Below are 16,910 nucleotides of genomic sequence, written 5' to 3' on the forward strand. Positions count from 1 at the left end.
TATCACCATCCTCATTCAGTCATTCTAATGAGCTGTTATCTCTTAATTCATAAAGCATGCATTTTCTGTGTACTTATATGCAATAATTAGTGTTTTTATAGTACTTCCTACTTTAGTGTGAACAGTTAAGATATTATACAGTGACTCAACTGAGATGAATGAGGGGGAAGCTTATGCATGTTATTTTAATGAAAATATATTTTACTTGTCTAGCTCCAAAAGAGCCAAGAAAGGTAAGTGATAAAAGCACCAGCTTAGACTCTTTTGAACATAAATTCAGGCATTTTAATGTGTATGTCAGTAAAGCTCCATGAGTTTCCATGTAGGTTATTCATACATATTATGGCACTTGGACTCTCCTAACAGGTATTTAGTTTCCTAGGACATCTAGGCTAAAAAAGAAAAGGTCTGCTAAAATTAACCATTTCTGTGAGAAAACACTTCTGTCCCAACCTTCAAAACCCTTAATTTTCCTGGAAGTTGCACCAAAATACAATTGTTTGTATTTCACATTATTTGAATAAGTTGCCTTTGACAATATTGTCAAGTTAACTTGTAAGTTTAGAGCTCTAGTGATTTGTGAACACAAAGGAAGGCCATCTTACCCACTTTCAGAAAAACAGGTTGTGTCCTGCTCCTTAGTAATTATAACATGGAGTATTGATACTTGTGTATCCATTCTTTTGTTGGACTAAAGTCTTTGAAGTAATTACACATATTAAGAAAGAAGTCCAAATTTAATTAAAGGTGGAGAAAAAGCTACCATTGTAAGCCATGTAAGGCATTATTCTGACATCTACTGGCCTGGTATCCAACCATACATTTTAATACACTGCATTTGTTATTAAAAAGGAGCATATATATTAATCCAAAGATAAGAACAATTAAAGGAACACAAATGACATACATTTAAAACAGGCCCATGTATTTTCATATAAATCTCACAACCCTACCAGTATTTTTGGTAGGTTTCTATTGCTTTCTTAACTCATCTGAACTACTGTATATTATGAGGCTTTAATACAAGCAGCTTTGGGGAAGAAAGTTACATTTGGAAGGGAAAAGAAAGTTGTGACAAGTAAAAAAAAATATCCAAGAAGCTTTTTTTTAAAAAAAACTTTACTTGCAAAATTAAGCAGCATGCTATTTTGTGATTTATATTTGAATTTAAAAAGACTAATTAGACCGAAATAAAAATAAAAACCTAAAAATGGCAATTCTATAAATAATGAAAATTTTGATTTCACTAGACTTTAATGAAAAACATTTGGTAATTAAATACTTGCTACTGTTCATTACGTTGATGAACTTTATTAGGGTTAAAACTATAACAAAGTTCATCCTAAAACATTTTGCAATGCAAAATTATTTTCACTCAAGGAGTGTCTCAAATTGAATGCTAAGAATTACAAGCAATCTTCAGAAGCAGACACTCACATTCATAAAACTTTATACATCTTTTGGAACTAAGATATTTATACTACTAAAATCAAACATGCATCACTTCCCATACATTCTGGTATCATGATTTATATTACATTATGTAACATCATTCTTCTAAACAGCAGCAGTTTTATCATACGTTTGCTCCATTTTCTTTGGATTTCTGATCTTTATCTTCGTTCTTCACAATATCCTTTAAAAGAAAAAAGGGAGAGGATAACATGAATTCTAGAAGTGCTACTTCTCATGTGAACTGTAAAGCAGCATGAGACAAAGATACGGTTTGATAGCAACTTTAAATACATGTTAAACTGAGTAAGGTATCAGTTAGTTATAACCAATTCATATTTCCAGGATCTTCCCGAAAAATTGAGGGGGCAGAAATTAAATGTGACTTAAGCACTTCTGAAGAGAAGCACAAAAAACATCCCCAAAAGCCTGACTTCATAGTCTAAAGGTTTGGGGTTGTCGAGATTTTTTTTTTTTTTTTAAAGAGCGAGTAGAAACTTTTTGCAAAATCCATTAAATTAGGATTGTCATTTACCATAATAGTTCTAAAATAAAATACTTACATTGGCCAGAGCCATCAGAAAACACTAGGCTTAGAAAACATTTTTATCTCAAAAATAACCAGACAGAAATGAGCAAGGCTATTTAACTGAGCTAATAAGAGCATGGCAAAAGAGCATTATGCAGTGCCTTCAGCTGCCAGTTCTGGTGGAGTAGCAGGTCTACAACATTAGTGAAGCACAGGACTGCATAATGATACTGGTGACAGACAGCTGCAAGGTACTGCCAGTTTAATAAGCTACAGTGACTTATATGATGCATCACTTGTATCCTACAAGGGGGGAAAAAGAGTTCTAACATTTGTCAAGTTTTCTAGGGTTTTTTGTGTGCTTGTGGTTTTGTTTTTAGAGCTTCAAAATAAATGTAGATAGAAGCAGAAGCAAGGCTCCCTCATAGTACCAGTTTGCCACTCAGTAGCCTTCATAACCTACTTCTATTCAGCCATACTTAACAGACCCTTGCCCCAGCATTCCTAGGGAATATGCAAGTATCTTTCTGTACAGGGATAGAAATGCTCTGGAGCATTATGCAGTTTGCTTAAAACCCATTTTACTGAAATACCCCCACATAAATTGAAATACTTCAATTCTGCCTTAAAAAATTACTCCTAACTGATCAAATGGAAGAGCAGATTTGGACTGTTGGGGTGGACAAGGTCACGACAGGAAAACATTAAGATGGTTTGAGATTTACATTAATATTTACAGATTTTTAAAAACATTTTAAGTCAAGAACATGTGTTTCAAGCTTAGAAAAAAATACATTTTATTTGTTGTCTTTAAGTAATCAGTATCGCATTGAGCATCTTATATATATGTTAAGATACTACTGCCCTGAATTAATGTGAAAATTCTTTTTTATTCTGAAGTTTTTGTTCTGATAATTTAGTCTACAGGAAGCTTGCATGCAATAAAAAAAATGGAATTAAACAATTCTAACCTGTTTAAGAACACTCTGTATTTCATCCATAACAGTAGCTAAATTTTTGATTGTCTTATTCAGCTGACCCTCAAATTGCAAATTTTTATCATCTGAGATCTTCAAATTTTCTTGCAGTTGGCCAAGGTCCTTTTTCACTTCTTTAAGCTCTGTAGACAGACTTTTGTTAGAATTCTCCAGTTGTAGTATGGTCTTTTCATCCTCATCTTAGGGGGAAGGAAAAAAAAAAAAAAAAAAAAAAAAAAGAGTCAGTCACTTCCAATGCTCTGTACTTTGCATCTTAATATTCCATTTACATGCCAACACCGTAACTACTAATTTTTAAAGAACATTAAAAACTGCATTGCATTACCATTTGATAACACTGAATTCTGACTACATTTGGAAGTCTTACATTCAGCTTGAATAAAAAAAGATAAAAGCATTTCAGAATGGTGCCAATAGTACTCAACAATAGATGGTGTGCAAGTTCAAAGGGCTTGGGAAATAGAAAATAGAAGTTTATGGTAAGCAAATAGCTAAGGAATTTAGATCACAAGTATTACTCAAATTGGTTCATCTACTTAAAAAGTCTTAGTGTCTTGCATCCATGTAAGTACCATCTTCAAATAATGTCCCACCTGTTTTTTCTTCTAGTAACTGAAGCTTTTGTTCTATCTCTGCCCGCACTCTTTCACTCTTCTCCAGCTTCTGTAAAAGGCTCCCAACATCCACCATAGCTCCATTGTACACAATGAGGCCAACATTTTCTTCTATGGCTTTTGATTCTTGCTTTATAGTAGGTGATGGTAACAGTAATCTGTTTCCTGTATTAGATTAAGTAGCATTAGGAAATAATTATTCTGTCATTTTTCGGTTCTAGTGACCAACTTAAAAAACTTCTTAGAAGAACAAATTCCTAAAAGAATACATACAGATTCAAGTTTGCTGGTCTATCCTCACATTTCTCTCCTCCCTCCTTATCCCAATTACGCCTCCCCCACCAAAAAAGGAGCATGCTCTTTCATGACATTCTTCTATGCCTCCTTTCTACAGTAATCTATCTTCAAAAATCAGGCTGTGTTCTACTACCTACAGCACTGATCCTCCTCAACGCAAAACTGCTGTGAATGAGAAATGTTGTTCATCAATATTCAACATTAACCTCTGTCCTCCTTCCTGTTCCAAGATATTAAGATTTATCCTATAGATGCAACAAGGTGTGTTGGAAGCCAGAAATACTGCAATTTATGAACTGCCCAAGATTTACTTCTCCAAACTGGCAGGTTCCCTGCAGACCTGAATTAGTTTCTGCAAGAAAGCAAGTATCTCCGAACTCTCACTATTATTTGCACAGAAACAATTCTCTAGAAGTTCGTGGCATTAAAAAAAAAGTAATACCACCTAACATATCTTCCTGTAGCTCTTCAGACTCTTCTTGGTTTTCTTCATCTTTAGAAGTATCTGTTAGTCTTCTGTAAAAGCAAGATTCTCTAAGCACTACTTTATTAAGTAGCTTCTTGACCTAAAACACAGCCACAGAAAGAAATACAGTGTTACTTAATACACAGACATTGTATTACCTAAACAAGAGTGTTTTAACTTGGAAAACTTAGAGAAATTGCACAGTTTTTTGAACTTTAACATATTGGGGCTTAAAATGAAAACAAGCTAGGGGAAAAAAAAATAAAATACAATATTGAGACAAAAGCTACACATGCAATATGGGCATATTAAGAGCTGCAAACTTCACCTTTTCATTTCAAGGCAATTTACAAAAGATTATACTAGTATTTCTTTGTAAATATGAAGTGGCTACATAAAAATCAGGGATCAAGTATGTAAGAAACAGCCTTCAGAAGCTGAACTATACTTACATATATATACACTCTACACTTACAGCATCCCTGTAATATTTTCAAAGAGATTTCTATTACTATACAAAACCTGAGCACGTGACAGGTGTAGTCCAAGAGTGTACAGTATCTCCTCCATGTCCTTCTCCAGAAGATATCCACAATGACTTTGATCAAAATAAACAAAGGCCATCAGAAGATCCCTATTAACAGTTACCATCTGTGTCTTGTCTTTCTCCTACAGAAGATTCATTATGGGATCATTAGGAAGTTAAAATACCATTTTCCCATCATCCACTAAAAACATGTAAACTTTTCAGTTAACAAAAGCTTTCCTCTGTTCATTTTATCGTTATTTTCAGTCAAGTGATTACTATAACTAGCATTCACCTACTGAGCTCAAATATAATACAAGCTAGCTACTTAGAACAAGTAATCTTTCAAATATTTAAAAGAATTACAGCACAATGCACAGTAACTTCTGGTAAACACACCTTCCTTTTGTTCATGCTAGTATGTAAAAAAATTTGAAGAATTAACCTAATTAAACAAGTAATAGTAAACATCCCTTCTCCTCTCAATTATTTATTTTACTGAACAACTGTTTTCAAAGTGAAATCCCTATAAACATGTAACGAATAAGCATCCAGCTCTCACAGCTACAGCAATTCTGCACTGTGTTTTCCCATTATTCCTATTCCTACATCTCCTATTTTTCCTTTAGAAAAAAATAAAAGAGAATCAGAAACTTGTTTTATGCCAGTTTATCAATCAAGCTAAGCTTCCGCTTTTCTTAGGTAAGAATACAGCAGTTGAAAATAATGCATAATCACATCTGCTGCCTCTTATATGCACATACAGCATCAGTCCTCACATCCTTCAGACAGATCAGTATCTAAGAAAGTTTTCCAACAGCTTTCACCCAACAAACTTTAAAATGTAAGTGAAAGTAGGTTGTAAGCACCCTACCCAAAGCTGTCACATGTTCCCTAACTTCTATATACACTTAATGTTTCAGCCCAGAAGTGCTGAAGGAATCAAGGAGTGCAAATAGGTCTTACAATAAAAATAAAGTTAAACTCTAAGTAGGACACCTCTAACAAGGTTATATGTAGTTGTTAAGAAAGGTGTTAATTACTTTATCTTTAGACGACCTCTCTTTACAATGCCTATTTCCCTCTCTTCTGTCCTCCCGTTTGTTCATTTCCTCTTCATCCCGGTCTGTAAAACAGAAAGAAAATTCAACATATCCACAGCAAACGATTCTATAACCATTATCTCAAAATACATATGTTCATTTTAAAAGTTCACATAAACCCCCAAATATCTGAAATTAACGTATTTCCCTGAAAAATAATAACAAAACCAAATGGCATTTAAGCAAGTCCTGTTAAATTTTTTCCTCTGGTCTTATTTTAACATAAGCCATTTGTCATTTTTAAACTCTGCGTTTCTTTCACACACACAGGATAGACGAGCCGAAACAAATGCTAACTAGGCCAAAATGAGTTCCGCCAACATCACCATCTATTTAAGTGGTGTGCAGAAAATTACCACAATTCTCCCTAATGAGGCTTGGCAGAGTCTGCATTCAGCTATGGTTATTCCTATTAGGACAAAATCAGTACTATTTACTCTCAAATATTTTATACCATAAAAACCATATTAACTATATAATCAAAAGCATATGTTTATACTCATGTCTGAGTGAGATATTACTGATCCTGTGATTTAGATTCTCCAAGAAGTTACAGATCACATTGCTTATTAGATATGAATACAAACTGCAGGTTTTTTTTTTTTTAAAGGTAGACAGTACAGTAAAACTAAATCCAAAATCAAGAGAGAAAGAGGAATATGACAACTGCAGGGATGGATTATGGCATGCAGCTCTGTACCTTATGTGCAAGTCTTTGGTCAGAGAATCACGTGCCAAGTTCAGCTTTAAGCTCACCTTTCTTGTGAGGAAAACTTTGGAAAAAACTACGTATCAGAACACTTGTCTAATTTTGTCAACACGTTTCTGAGAAGCTATAGCTTTCTCCTGCACCTCCATGGCATGTTGGTTTGTTCTCAGCAACTCTGACTGGGAATGGCACAAGGACAGATTATGGGAAGTAGCAGCACTTGTACAGAACAGACAAGCCCAGGGCACTCTCACAGCCAGATTATAAGCAAGTAAGAGTTATTTTGGAAACCACAGATTAGCACCAATTTTTTAAGGCTGGTGCAGTACTCTGCCAAAATACAACTGAAGAGACTGGGACTGCAATATCTAAGCAGTTCAAACCCACATCTCTAGCAAAAGCTCTCCACAAAAGGACAAAAAAACCGAAGAAGTACAAACCAAAAAAGCATACACCATGTCTTAGACCTTTCTGAATCTCTAAGCAGGGAAAGAGGGCTACTGCTGCTCCCTGGAGACAGGAAAGTTCCCCAGCCCCTTTCCCCATTTCTTCAGGCAAACACAACTCCACCCAAACAGAAATCAACTCCTCATAACATCAGGTAAAGAGCACCCCACACTACATTCTGCCCTAATAAAAACAGGATGACATTTCAGAACTGAGGAATAGGAAGTTAGGCACTTAAAAGTGGCTTGGTTTTTCAGAGGTGCTGAATACTCACATCTCCTACTGACTTCAATGGGAGTTGCGAGTGGTCTGCATTCTGAAAAAAATAAAACCACTTCTATATGCATGCCTTACTTTGAGTACCACAGCTAGTTTATATCAACTATGTTCATACAATGCCTAGCATAAAGGCACTTACACTTTAAATAGATCTGGTCAGAATTACTAAAACAAAATTAGTCTAATAACGCGATTTTAAATTGTCTAGTTCCAGTGCATTCTCCAGCTTGAAAGAACATATTCAGTGGCAGTAAAAAAAAATTCCGAAAGCCACAAAATTCATAATTCAAGATACCTTCATCTTCGTCTTCAGCATCTTCTGCCTCCATTGGATCATATTCTTCTTGATTATTGTCATCTTCAGTTTCTTCTTCATCTTTAGAATCATCTTTCCTTTTATCTTCCCTCTGTAACAAAAGTTCGTAAACATTTATCCAGTCAGAACTAAAAAACAGGAAAACAAAAGCCTCACTACCATTCCCTCAAAATTTGCATATGTTTATATTTAGTTGCTTTAAAAAACAAATACAAATCTACATGATCAAGCTGAATGTTAAAATACCCCAATACACCTGTAAAATTTTTAAATTACTGAATATGACTGAAGCATATTTAAATAGATCGAGTCAAATCAAATTAACTAACACTACAAGACCTGAGCTCTCAAAAGCAATAAAGCAAAATTCAAACAGAAACAGTTTAGTATTGATCCAGACAGGACAGTACTTCATATGAGCTATCTGCAGACCTTCTTTTCGTCTCTATCTTCTTTTTTGTCTTTATCATCTCCAGATTTTCTCCTCTTAGGTTTCGGATCATCTGTTTCATCATCTTTTTCTTCTTTTTTTTCTTTTCTCTCATCTTTTTTGCTTTTTTTGTCTTTTTTGTCCTCCCTCTCTGGGAGAGAAATCAGTGCTTTGTAAATTCTGACACCAAAATCTCTCTGAAGCATTTCATTGAAGAGTTCTGCAAACAATGATACCTGCACATAAAGAAGAATGAAAAAAGAACTGAAAAAAAGTTTTAAAATACATATTAAAAATTTATACACTTATAATTAAATAGCTATGAGGTGCTAACTTAACAACTTTCACCATGTCGGAATTTTATATAGTGTCAGACTTCTTACTGTCTGCTTTGAATATAGAAACCTTAAACAACTTTTAGAAATGCTTCTTTCCTGTACTGCAGTAGTTTAGGACCTAGACTAGCTGTATAAATTATAAACTCAGTTCCATATCTGAAAACCAGCACATTTCTTCTGGATATCATACACTGCCTGACTATACTGCTATTGTAAACCACATACCAAAGACTGGACAGCTTTTTTCTATGTATTGCACAAAGAAGCTAACTTATTTAAGTTTTATTTTGCCATGCTATCATAAACTTCTAACAATTTAAAGATACTGCAGGTATCAGACAGAATTAAAAAGAAACATGAATGGCTAACTGTAAGTAGTATAGCTAAATTACCTCAAAGGAATGTTCTTTATTATCTTCTAATCTATAGTCCAGAAGAACACTAAGAGACATAATGCTACAGTCAAACTTCCCACTCTTTGCTGCCCAGTTAGGATGTACAATGATTGCTGGTTCATCAGGTAAGATATATCGTCTCTCCCGCCGCTGACGTTCCATTTCTTCTTGACGTTTTCTTTCCTCTTCCTAAAAAGAGGCAAAAAAAAAAAACATACAGCATATTCCAAAGCTGAAGTTTCAGCCAGTGTATTAGTTTTTAGGACTCACTGCTTTGAAGAAAGCAAAGGGAAGCCTAAGCTGCTGAATGCAACACAGAAGACAGACAGAAGTCACAGACTAGAATTTCCAGAATGCATACTCTGTCCACTGCCAACACTTGCCTAAGACAACTGGAAACTTGAGCAACACAAAGCAGGACATGCAGTGGTGTTTAGCCCACAGAGCAACGAGCACCTTCCAACTATCTTATGGTGCTAACCGCAGTATGTTTATTCAACTCTGGAAGGACTCAGGCTAGTTCACTTCAAGAAATGGTGTGCAAGCTAGCATACGTATGCTAGCTAGTCAATGCTCCCGAGGGGGCCTTTTGTTTGTTTAGGGGCATTTTCAGAGCTGTACAGTACAGTAAGCCGTCTTATTCCTTATACAGGAAGAGTAAAGTCTTCATACATCATCCTCCCAAAGATACCCAACACAGCTTTAACAATTATCAGATGACAATTTACTCAGCTCTTTTGATTATGGGAAATGCAATCTCTCTAGATACAGCTGATGCAAATCAAACAAAAGGTAAAAAAAAGAAAAATACCAAGCAGCTTACTGATTGCCAAGAGAGAAATATTGTAGTGTTATGAGTAAGGAAAAAAGTCATAGCAGAGCTTGTGATTTTTAAAAAAGGAAGCACAATCAAAGTTCCCTCCCCTGATCTTAGAAAGCTGTGGCGAGAAACCCCAAGATAGCTGAAGCCCATCCAAGCTGTGGGAGAAGGCAGCAGCTGATGGAATTAGCAAGCACATGGCCTTTGCTCCCTCAACAGGGTTTACACAGATATATAAAATTTCAAGTCATCCCATATTGGTTAGCAGGTAGTACACAAAAAGGCAGGTTTAAAAGTAACTAACACACAATACATTCTCCAGACATTTATGTCCCTTTTCTGTGGATGAGCTTTTTGCCTTATTGCACAGATGTTGTTTATCCTCGTGAAATAGCAGAACAGACCAAGTACCAACTGCAAAACTGAGAAACTTCAATACGCAGGAAGTTTATCCAAAAGCAACAATTAAAGCTTCGTAATAAGGGAAAAAAAGCCTAAGCAAACTATTAGCCATGTGAAGAAACTGGACTGTTTGAGAGCTATAACCTTTTACGGACCAGAACCTGCCCTCCTCCCATTTCCACAACTCCCTAAGGCTTGTACGCCACTAAAAGCCAATCCAACTAAGCAGCTGCTTTTCACGTAGGTTTAAGAAGTTAAGATCTTGTTAAGTGTATTCACCTGTTCTCAAGCATAGTTTTTCTCAGGAGTCTGGGATTTATTTTTCCTTACATTTAAGGTCTGACATTAATTCAGACACCCTTAGTGCAGTTGCACATTTCAGCTGAGTTTGCTGATATAAAGAAATTCAAACTTGCCAAGATTTCGTTCCAATTCAGCAGCTCAAGTTACAGCAAGAGTTCCCAGTACAGTCATCCGAGAACTATAAAATTCCAACACAGCTAGGCATATTCCTGTACTTTTTATACTGATTTAATTATACAGATTTTATAGATAATATTTTATGTATTTATGTATATTTAATAAGACTTAAACCAAGTATGTCCAAAACCTAACCTCTTTGTCATCTTCAGATTTCCTATCCTCCTCCTCTTCCTCTTCTTTCTCAGACTTCTCTAGCTCCTTTTGCTCTTCTTTTTGTTCCTCTACTTTCAGCTGCTTTGTCAGTCGAGCTATCAACTGAGATTTCAGTCCTTTAGAGCTAAGGGTTCGACTTTCTAATTCTTTGCGAAGGTCATTTACCTGGTAAATAAAAGCTCTGTAAGTGGTATCAACCAGTGACATTGCAAAACATTTGATTAGCAGAAAAGGTGAAGTAAAAATTAAGTAAGAGCACTGAAGTCAACTGTATTTTTAAATCTGTACTGAAAAACACTAATATTTACTGATATATAAAACATATTACATTTAAAGTTGTGTTCTCCTCAAAGAATCCCTTTTTGAGGAACTTTTCAGAGGGGCAGGGAAAGGATTTTACTATAGTAAAATAGTTTACTACTATTATTCCTTTCGAGGAAACTTTTTATGATGTCTCCTGACATACATTTTTGTATAATTATTGCCTTTTTAAACTAACATTAAAGTATTTTAGACCCCACATTTTTTAATGCAAGCAGATAGGACCAGATTACTGCAGAACTTTCATTTTCCAGTTAATGTATCATATGTGATACCCTTTTAATTGTACAAAGTTCAGAAGTTCAGAATAGTTTCAATTAGCTGTATTCACTTACTAAAATCAGGAGTCACACTTGCAAACTGCGATATCATACCTAATACCGATAAAATCAGCAAGGAAGATAAAACACTACTGACATTTTTTTTCTCAGTTAAGGGAATATTCACGCTATATTTCAGGTCGTGCCTTAAAAATGAAAATGTACAATGGAATCAAGTTTTAAGAAAAGTGTTAGTTACCTTCATTGTTTTTGGATCCAGTTTAGACCAGTGCGTAGGTGTAGAGATCTCTTTAGCTTCCCCATCATCCTTTTCCTCTTCGTCCTGACAAATAAAATTTAGAAATTATCATTCAGAAAGCTTGAAAGCATTTCAGTTTATTTTTTAAATTCTGTTGCTGATCTGTGCAAGGTCACAACTGTTTCAGATAGTCTTCTCCTAAAGTTATTATTTAGACAAGTTCACACACACATTCTACCACTTTATAAATGATCACAGTGCCACTCAGCCAATACAAGCCAGATCTGTGGAACACAAAAGGGTGATAAGCAACACCACAAAGAATATAGGGGTTACACAGACACTGCTGGTCTCCATTAACCACACAGTGTGTGATCTTCCCCCAGGTTTTAAATCCCCCAAATTACTCTTTGTTCAGTCAGACCTTCCCTTATTCCAAGATGTTGATCAGCCACATGGCCTGAAATTCAGATGTTTCAGACTAGCGTTTGTTCAATTTCAAATATCACAATTAGAACTGGCCACAAGAGAGAATTTGGAAATTTTAGAAAATGGCAAAATGTTTAGAGACAGCTATTCATAAACTGCATCTCACTCAACAACTGGTCCCAGATTCCAGCAACTACGTCTATGATAAAAAATTTTCTGCGCATCATAAGCACAATTTAATTCCATTTGTGATATCAGCATACACATTTAAAGTTAGTGAACTAGCTGAAATAAAAATAAAAAACAACATTCACTACACTGCTGAAAGCTGGTTTACCAGTCATTGTTACCAGTTATGTTCCTCCTATGTATGTATGTTGTGTAGTATGTGGTGTGCATTTTGTGCCTGTGTTCCTGTGCCTGTGAGAAGCAGAAATAGAAAAAGGGATTAGCGTTCAGTGCCTGTTCTCCATCAGCCTCCTTGCGTTCACCCTGAAGCTTCTCGACCAGCTGCTGCTTGTATCCTCGGGAGAGGGTTTCCCACTCTGAGCGGGTGGGAAGGCAATGCCAAACATCCGGGAAAAATAAAACCACTGTCTCCACATGAGCTGGAACTGTACGCCCCTTGTGGGTCTCCTCAGGGCGATGGTAGCGAATCTCTGCAAAACGGTACCTGTTGCAAGGGAAGAAGCATGTTGGAAAAAAAATTCTACAATACATTTTAAAGAGCCTAGATCACTTGTAGCACATCAAGTAAAGAAACTTTGCTGCAAGACCTTGAAGTTTATCTAAAGAAAAAAATTATGGAAGCCATATTTTCTCTTTTGGCACATTCGTAAAAAGGTATCACAATTGAAAAGGAGGAAACCCAACAAAGTTCTGTTTCTATAACTTGTTCTTTAGCACACATAGGTTTAATGCACAAATAAAAGTTGCTGAAGCACTTCAAATTTAGCATACAATAGACTTTCCTGCTATTAGTAAAACTGCAATGAGTGTTAATACAGGACAAAAACTCATCAAGAGAAAATATGGCTATGTAACGAACGGCTATTTATTTATAACAAAAGAACAATGAAATGAAGTTCTCCTGACGATCTTCTCCAGCTATGCACAAAATGAAAAATATTTTCAACGCACATTCATTAAAAAATTACAGCATAACATGTCAAAATAAATCCAGAATTTTTAATTAGTTCTTAATGCAGTATTCAGCACAGTTGGCACCAATCAAGCTTATTACAAAACAGAACATCCTTTGAGTAGTTTACCTGCACTACCAAGAGCAGCCGACAAAGAAAGAGGTTTTTCCATCTTTTTTTCAAACTCCTGGTAACAGACAATTATTTCTACAGTGTACTTTGCTTTGCAGTACAGTACTTACCATTGTGTGCACACACTTAAGTCAATCCCTGTAAGAGCCTTGCAACAGCGAATAGCCGTCTTTATCAGCACGGAAGGGTCCTTTTCTGGATCAGGTCCATCCAGTGATGGGGACCAGTGTCCTCCAATAGCCATAGCTTCATCTTTGCCTTTCATACCCACTAAAAACTAGACAGAAAGAGTCTTCTGAATGTTCCCCTGCTAGGGGTAGAGAGTCATTTTCCCAAAGCGCAAAGAATATTTCATAGCACACACACTGAAATCCATGAGTAAACTGTCACATTATTTTGAAATCTGAAAATGAAAGTCAGTCAAGAAAGAGTTCAGTTGTTTTTTTCCACAGATTATTTCAGAAATGGAATAGGTTTAAAACATCATCACTCATTCTTGTTGGCAAGACTTTCCATCAAGTTTCTTTATTGGCATAGGCTTGTTCCTTTGCAGTTAAAAGCTTTCTAACACAAAAGACAAACAGATACTAATTTGTGTCTTAATTCCAATACACACTTATAGACATTCCTGCTCAAAAGTGATAAAGCAAAGCTACAAAAGATAAGACCACAAGAGCATGATATCTATAAATTCAAATCCTCCCATTTGCTTTAAGATGATGGAGTTCAATTGGAAAACAAGTCTGTGTTGTCCTGAAACACCATAGCACTTACAGGTTGCCCAGTTTAACAGTAGTTAAATTTCACTTAATACAATGGTTACTTAACTGTTGCTTCATTTGTATTCTCTTCACAGCTGAGTCCTTAAAAAAAAAGTCTAAGTGCTTGTAAAAAAAGGCTAACGAAGTTAATTATTATATAATTAATATAGGTTTCTCCAAATGTCTATTGTTTAACTAAGTTGAACAAAGCAGTAAATACGAAAGCAGTGAAGATGGAGCTCCTATGAACTGGAAAAAGAATTGACATATAAACTAGGTCTCCTCAGAGGAAAAACGAAGCCATCATTCAGCTGCCTACAAACTTCTCCCTTATCAACAAATACTTAAAAGCTCTATAACCAACCTTTATTGCCAAAAGTGTCTGGCAGTGAAGCATATTTACCTTTACAAGTCTAGCAGGATGCTGAAATCCATCACGAAGTTCTTGGGGATCTTCAGCCAGAGCACATGACTTGTGATAGAGATCTTCCATACTAGGACTAGCCATCAACATCACCTGTTGTGTAAGTCAGATCAGTCTTGTGAAGGTCTCCCACTATGACTGGTAAACAATGACCACAACTTGCAAACACACACATACCAGTACCTTTTCCTTAATGTCACAAAAAAAATCAGAACAAGTAAAGGTAAAATAAAATTGTAGAACTGAATGTTAAAATGTCTGCCAAGGACCAATTGCCCTCTGTCCCATATGGATGCAACATGTGGTCTTATTAAAAAAAACAAACTGAAAGCACATAAAAGCAACATGCTTCGCATGTTATCACTACATGCCAAATACCCCATACCAAGCACACTGAGTACACTTCTGGTTTCAGTAACTGACTCCTTCCTCCCATTTTGTCACAATCACGAGAGAACTGACCAACATATTCATCTGCATCCTCATAGCATCCCGTTAGCTCAGTCAAATCTAACAAGGTTGCTTTATATCCTAAACAGGTTAATATTATGAAACAGGATGCTATTCCTCAGTTACTGAATATATTTTTAAGCTTAACCTTCTGAAAGAGAGCTCTTGCTCTGCGTCAATAGACTGAAAAAAACAGTATGTCTGATACTTGAGCCAAGGCTTCAAAGTTTTTATACACAGAAGTAAAGTCTTTCAGAAATACGGGGTTAAAGGCAGTTTTGTTTCTAAACCCATCTTTAACATGAAATAATTCTAAACAGATTGACCTAGAAATCTCAGACCTATTTTAATGAAAGAGCTTTCAAATGAAACAGGTTTTAGGAAGACTTTTTGACACTGAGGTCTTTTATACATTTAGATAATCCCAATATGCTCAATCTACTTTCAACTTAGTAATACATATTGAGATGAATCTGAAAGAAAAAAGAAAATATCACTAAACAGAAGAGCACAAACTGCATAGAAAGGACCCTTGGGAAAAAAAAAAAAGTGGGGGGGACTCCATTAACTAGTCAGAATGAATTGCCTAAGAAATACACTCAGAGATCTTGCAGGAGCTGGCTTTCCTTCCTATAATCAGATCAGTGCAACTGGGTGCAGCGAATGGAAGAGGCCTCAGTAAAAACAAGACTTAGGACAGCTCTAGTAACAGAAAAACAAACTGAATTTCAGTCATGATTCTTCAAGCTCTACATACTAGCTCTTTACCAAAAAGCTTAAAACTCTGTATTTTGCTCAAATCACTGTAGAATATTTCCAGTTCAGTTATACTCACTTTTTCACTCTATTGGTAAAAAAGATTTCTAATGAATAGTCATAATACTGGAAACCTGTACAAACCTTTGCACTGTACAGATGATCAGCATCAGGTGGATCAAGGACAGCAGCGTTTTTATCTATAGGATCTACTTCTCTATGCATTACGTAGAAATTACAGTAGTTTCCCAGCTGAAATGGTCTAGACATAGGAAAAGCATCCACCCATGTAAATTGAGCATCAAAGAAATCGCTTGGGATATACAAGTTCTGGTAACGCCGCCTCAGCTCCATCATATCACAGCTACGGCTGAAATAAACAACATCATTTGAAAGATACAGCAATAAAAGCACCATTAATAAAGCACATAATTAAGAGGTATATTAATTGGAAATACAACCGATATGTATTTAATACTATATATAGAAAATTTAAAAAGCAATGTATTTAAGTCAGAGTGTCTTGGATTGAAGTTTAAAAAACAAGTAACTACTAAACACTCCTCCGATTAAGGTGTCTGCATTTAGGGAATATTTATTAAACAGGGTTATAAAGGTATTTTCAGTAGCATTCAAAAACAACAAAGAACCTAGAAAAAGTTTATCATACAAAGTTCTCAGCCATTACACATTTGAACTTTCTTTGAAGTTAAGATCATAATTTAACACTCGCTACACACGTGTGTTGACATGGCTCACAGTAATCTGTGCCCACAATGAAGTGAGATGTAGGTAAACATCTGGCACTATAAACATACCAGTCCAATGAAAACTTGGAAAACTGAACCGTGTAACGAGGAACAACACGTCGCGGTCTTCGAGGCGACCTCTCCCTCTCTCGTCTAGGTGATCTCTCTCTGGAGCGTTTTCTCTGGGGTGATCTTTCTCGGGACCTACGTCTCTCTCGTTCTCTTTCACGACTTCAAAAATGCATACAAGATACAAATATTTTTGCATGCTGGTAACACAAAAAGCTTTCTAGCACAACAGAAGCTAGACCTGTCAGAGCTGACTCACAAAAAGGAGAGGTGAAGTTCCTCAGTTTGTTTCAGTACACTGTCTCTTGTAAAGAGAGACGGATTATGCAATTCCTTTATTTCAGATAGACAAGAGCTCTTCACCAATACCTAATGGTAAAGCCACTTGTACTTATCACTGA

General features: G+C 35.8%; 1 protein-coding gene and 1 non-coding gene across 8 annotated transcripts in view; both read right to left on the reverse strand.

The window, feature by feature from the left end:
• Positions 1-262: 262 nt before the first annotated feature.
• The window catches only part of CCAR1 (cell division cycle and apoptosis regulator 1), a 29,522-nt gene continuing 12,874 nt past the window's right edge, over positions 263-16,910 (reverse strand). For 5 of the 7 annotated variants that reach the window (XM_030029995.2, XM_030029994.2, XM_030029993.2 and 2 more), the window contains 17 exons: positions 16,510-16,671; positions 15,836-16,061; positions 14,465-14,578; positions 13,411-13,577; positions 12,489-12,699; positions 11,598-11,681; positions 10,737-10,922; positions 8,897-9,088; positions 8,169-8,402; positions 7,716-7,827; positions 7,416-7,457; positions 5,926-6,008; positions 4,879-5,025; positions 4,336-4,456; positions 3,573-3,758; positions 2,953-3,158; positions 263-1,636 (listed from right to left, as the gene is read on the reverse strand). In XM_030029995.2, the coding sequence (XP_029885855.1) occupies positions 1,577-1,636; positions 2,953-3,158; positions 3,573-3,758; positions 4,336-4,456; positions 4,879-5,025; positions 5,926-6,008; positions 7,416-7,457; positions 7,716-7,827; positions 8,169-8,402; positions 8,897-9,088; positions 10,737-10,922; positions 11,598-11,681; positions 12,489-12,699; positions 13,411-13,577; positions 14,465-14,578; positions 15,836-16,061; positions 16,510-16,671 (2,533 nt within the window). In that variant the 3' untranslated portion in view covers positions 263-1,576. The remainder of the gene's footprint in view (positions 1,637-2,952; positions 3,159-3,572; positions 3,759-4,335; positions 4,457-4,878; positions 5,026-5,925; positions 6,009-7,415; positions 7,458-7,715; positions 7,828-8,168; positions 8,403-8,896; positions 9,089-10,736; positions 10,923-11,597; positions 11,682-12,488; positions 12,700-13,410; positions 13,578-14,464; positions 14,579-15,835; positions 16,062-16,509; positions 16,672-16,910) is intronic. The other 2 variants (XM_030029997.2, XM_041127251.1) reach the window with 2 other exon arrangements.
• Positions 13,729-13,792, reverse strand: LOC115348651. The gene has a single exon (XR_003925889.1). It is a non-coding gene; the product is annotated as a small nucleolar RNA SNORD98 (small nucleolar RNA).

The sequence above is a fragment of the Aquila chrysaetos genome, chromosome 11, assembly GCF_900496995.4.
Source record: "Aquila chrysaetos chrysaetos chromosome 11, bAquChr1.4, whole genome shotgun sequence".
Lineage (NCBI taxonomy): Eukaryota > Metazoa > Chordata > Aves > Accipitriformes > Accipitridae > Aquila > Aquila chrysaetos.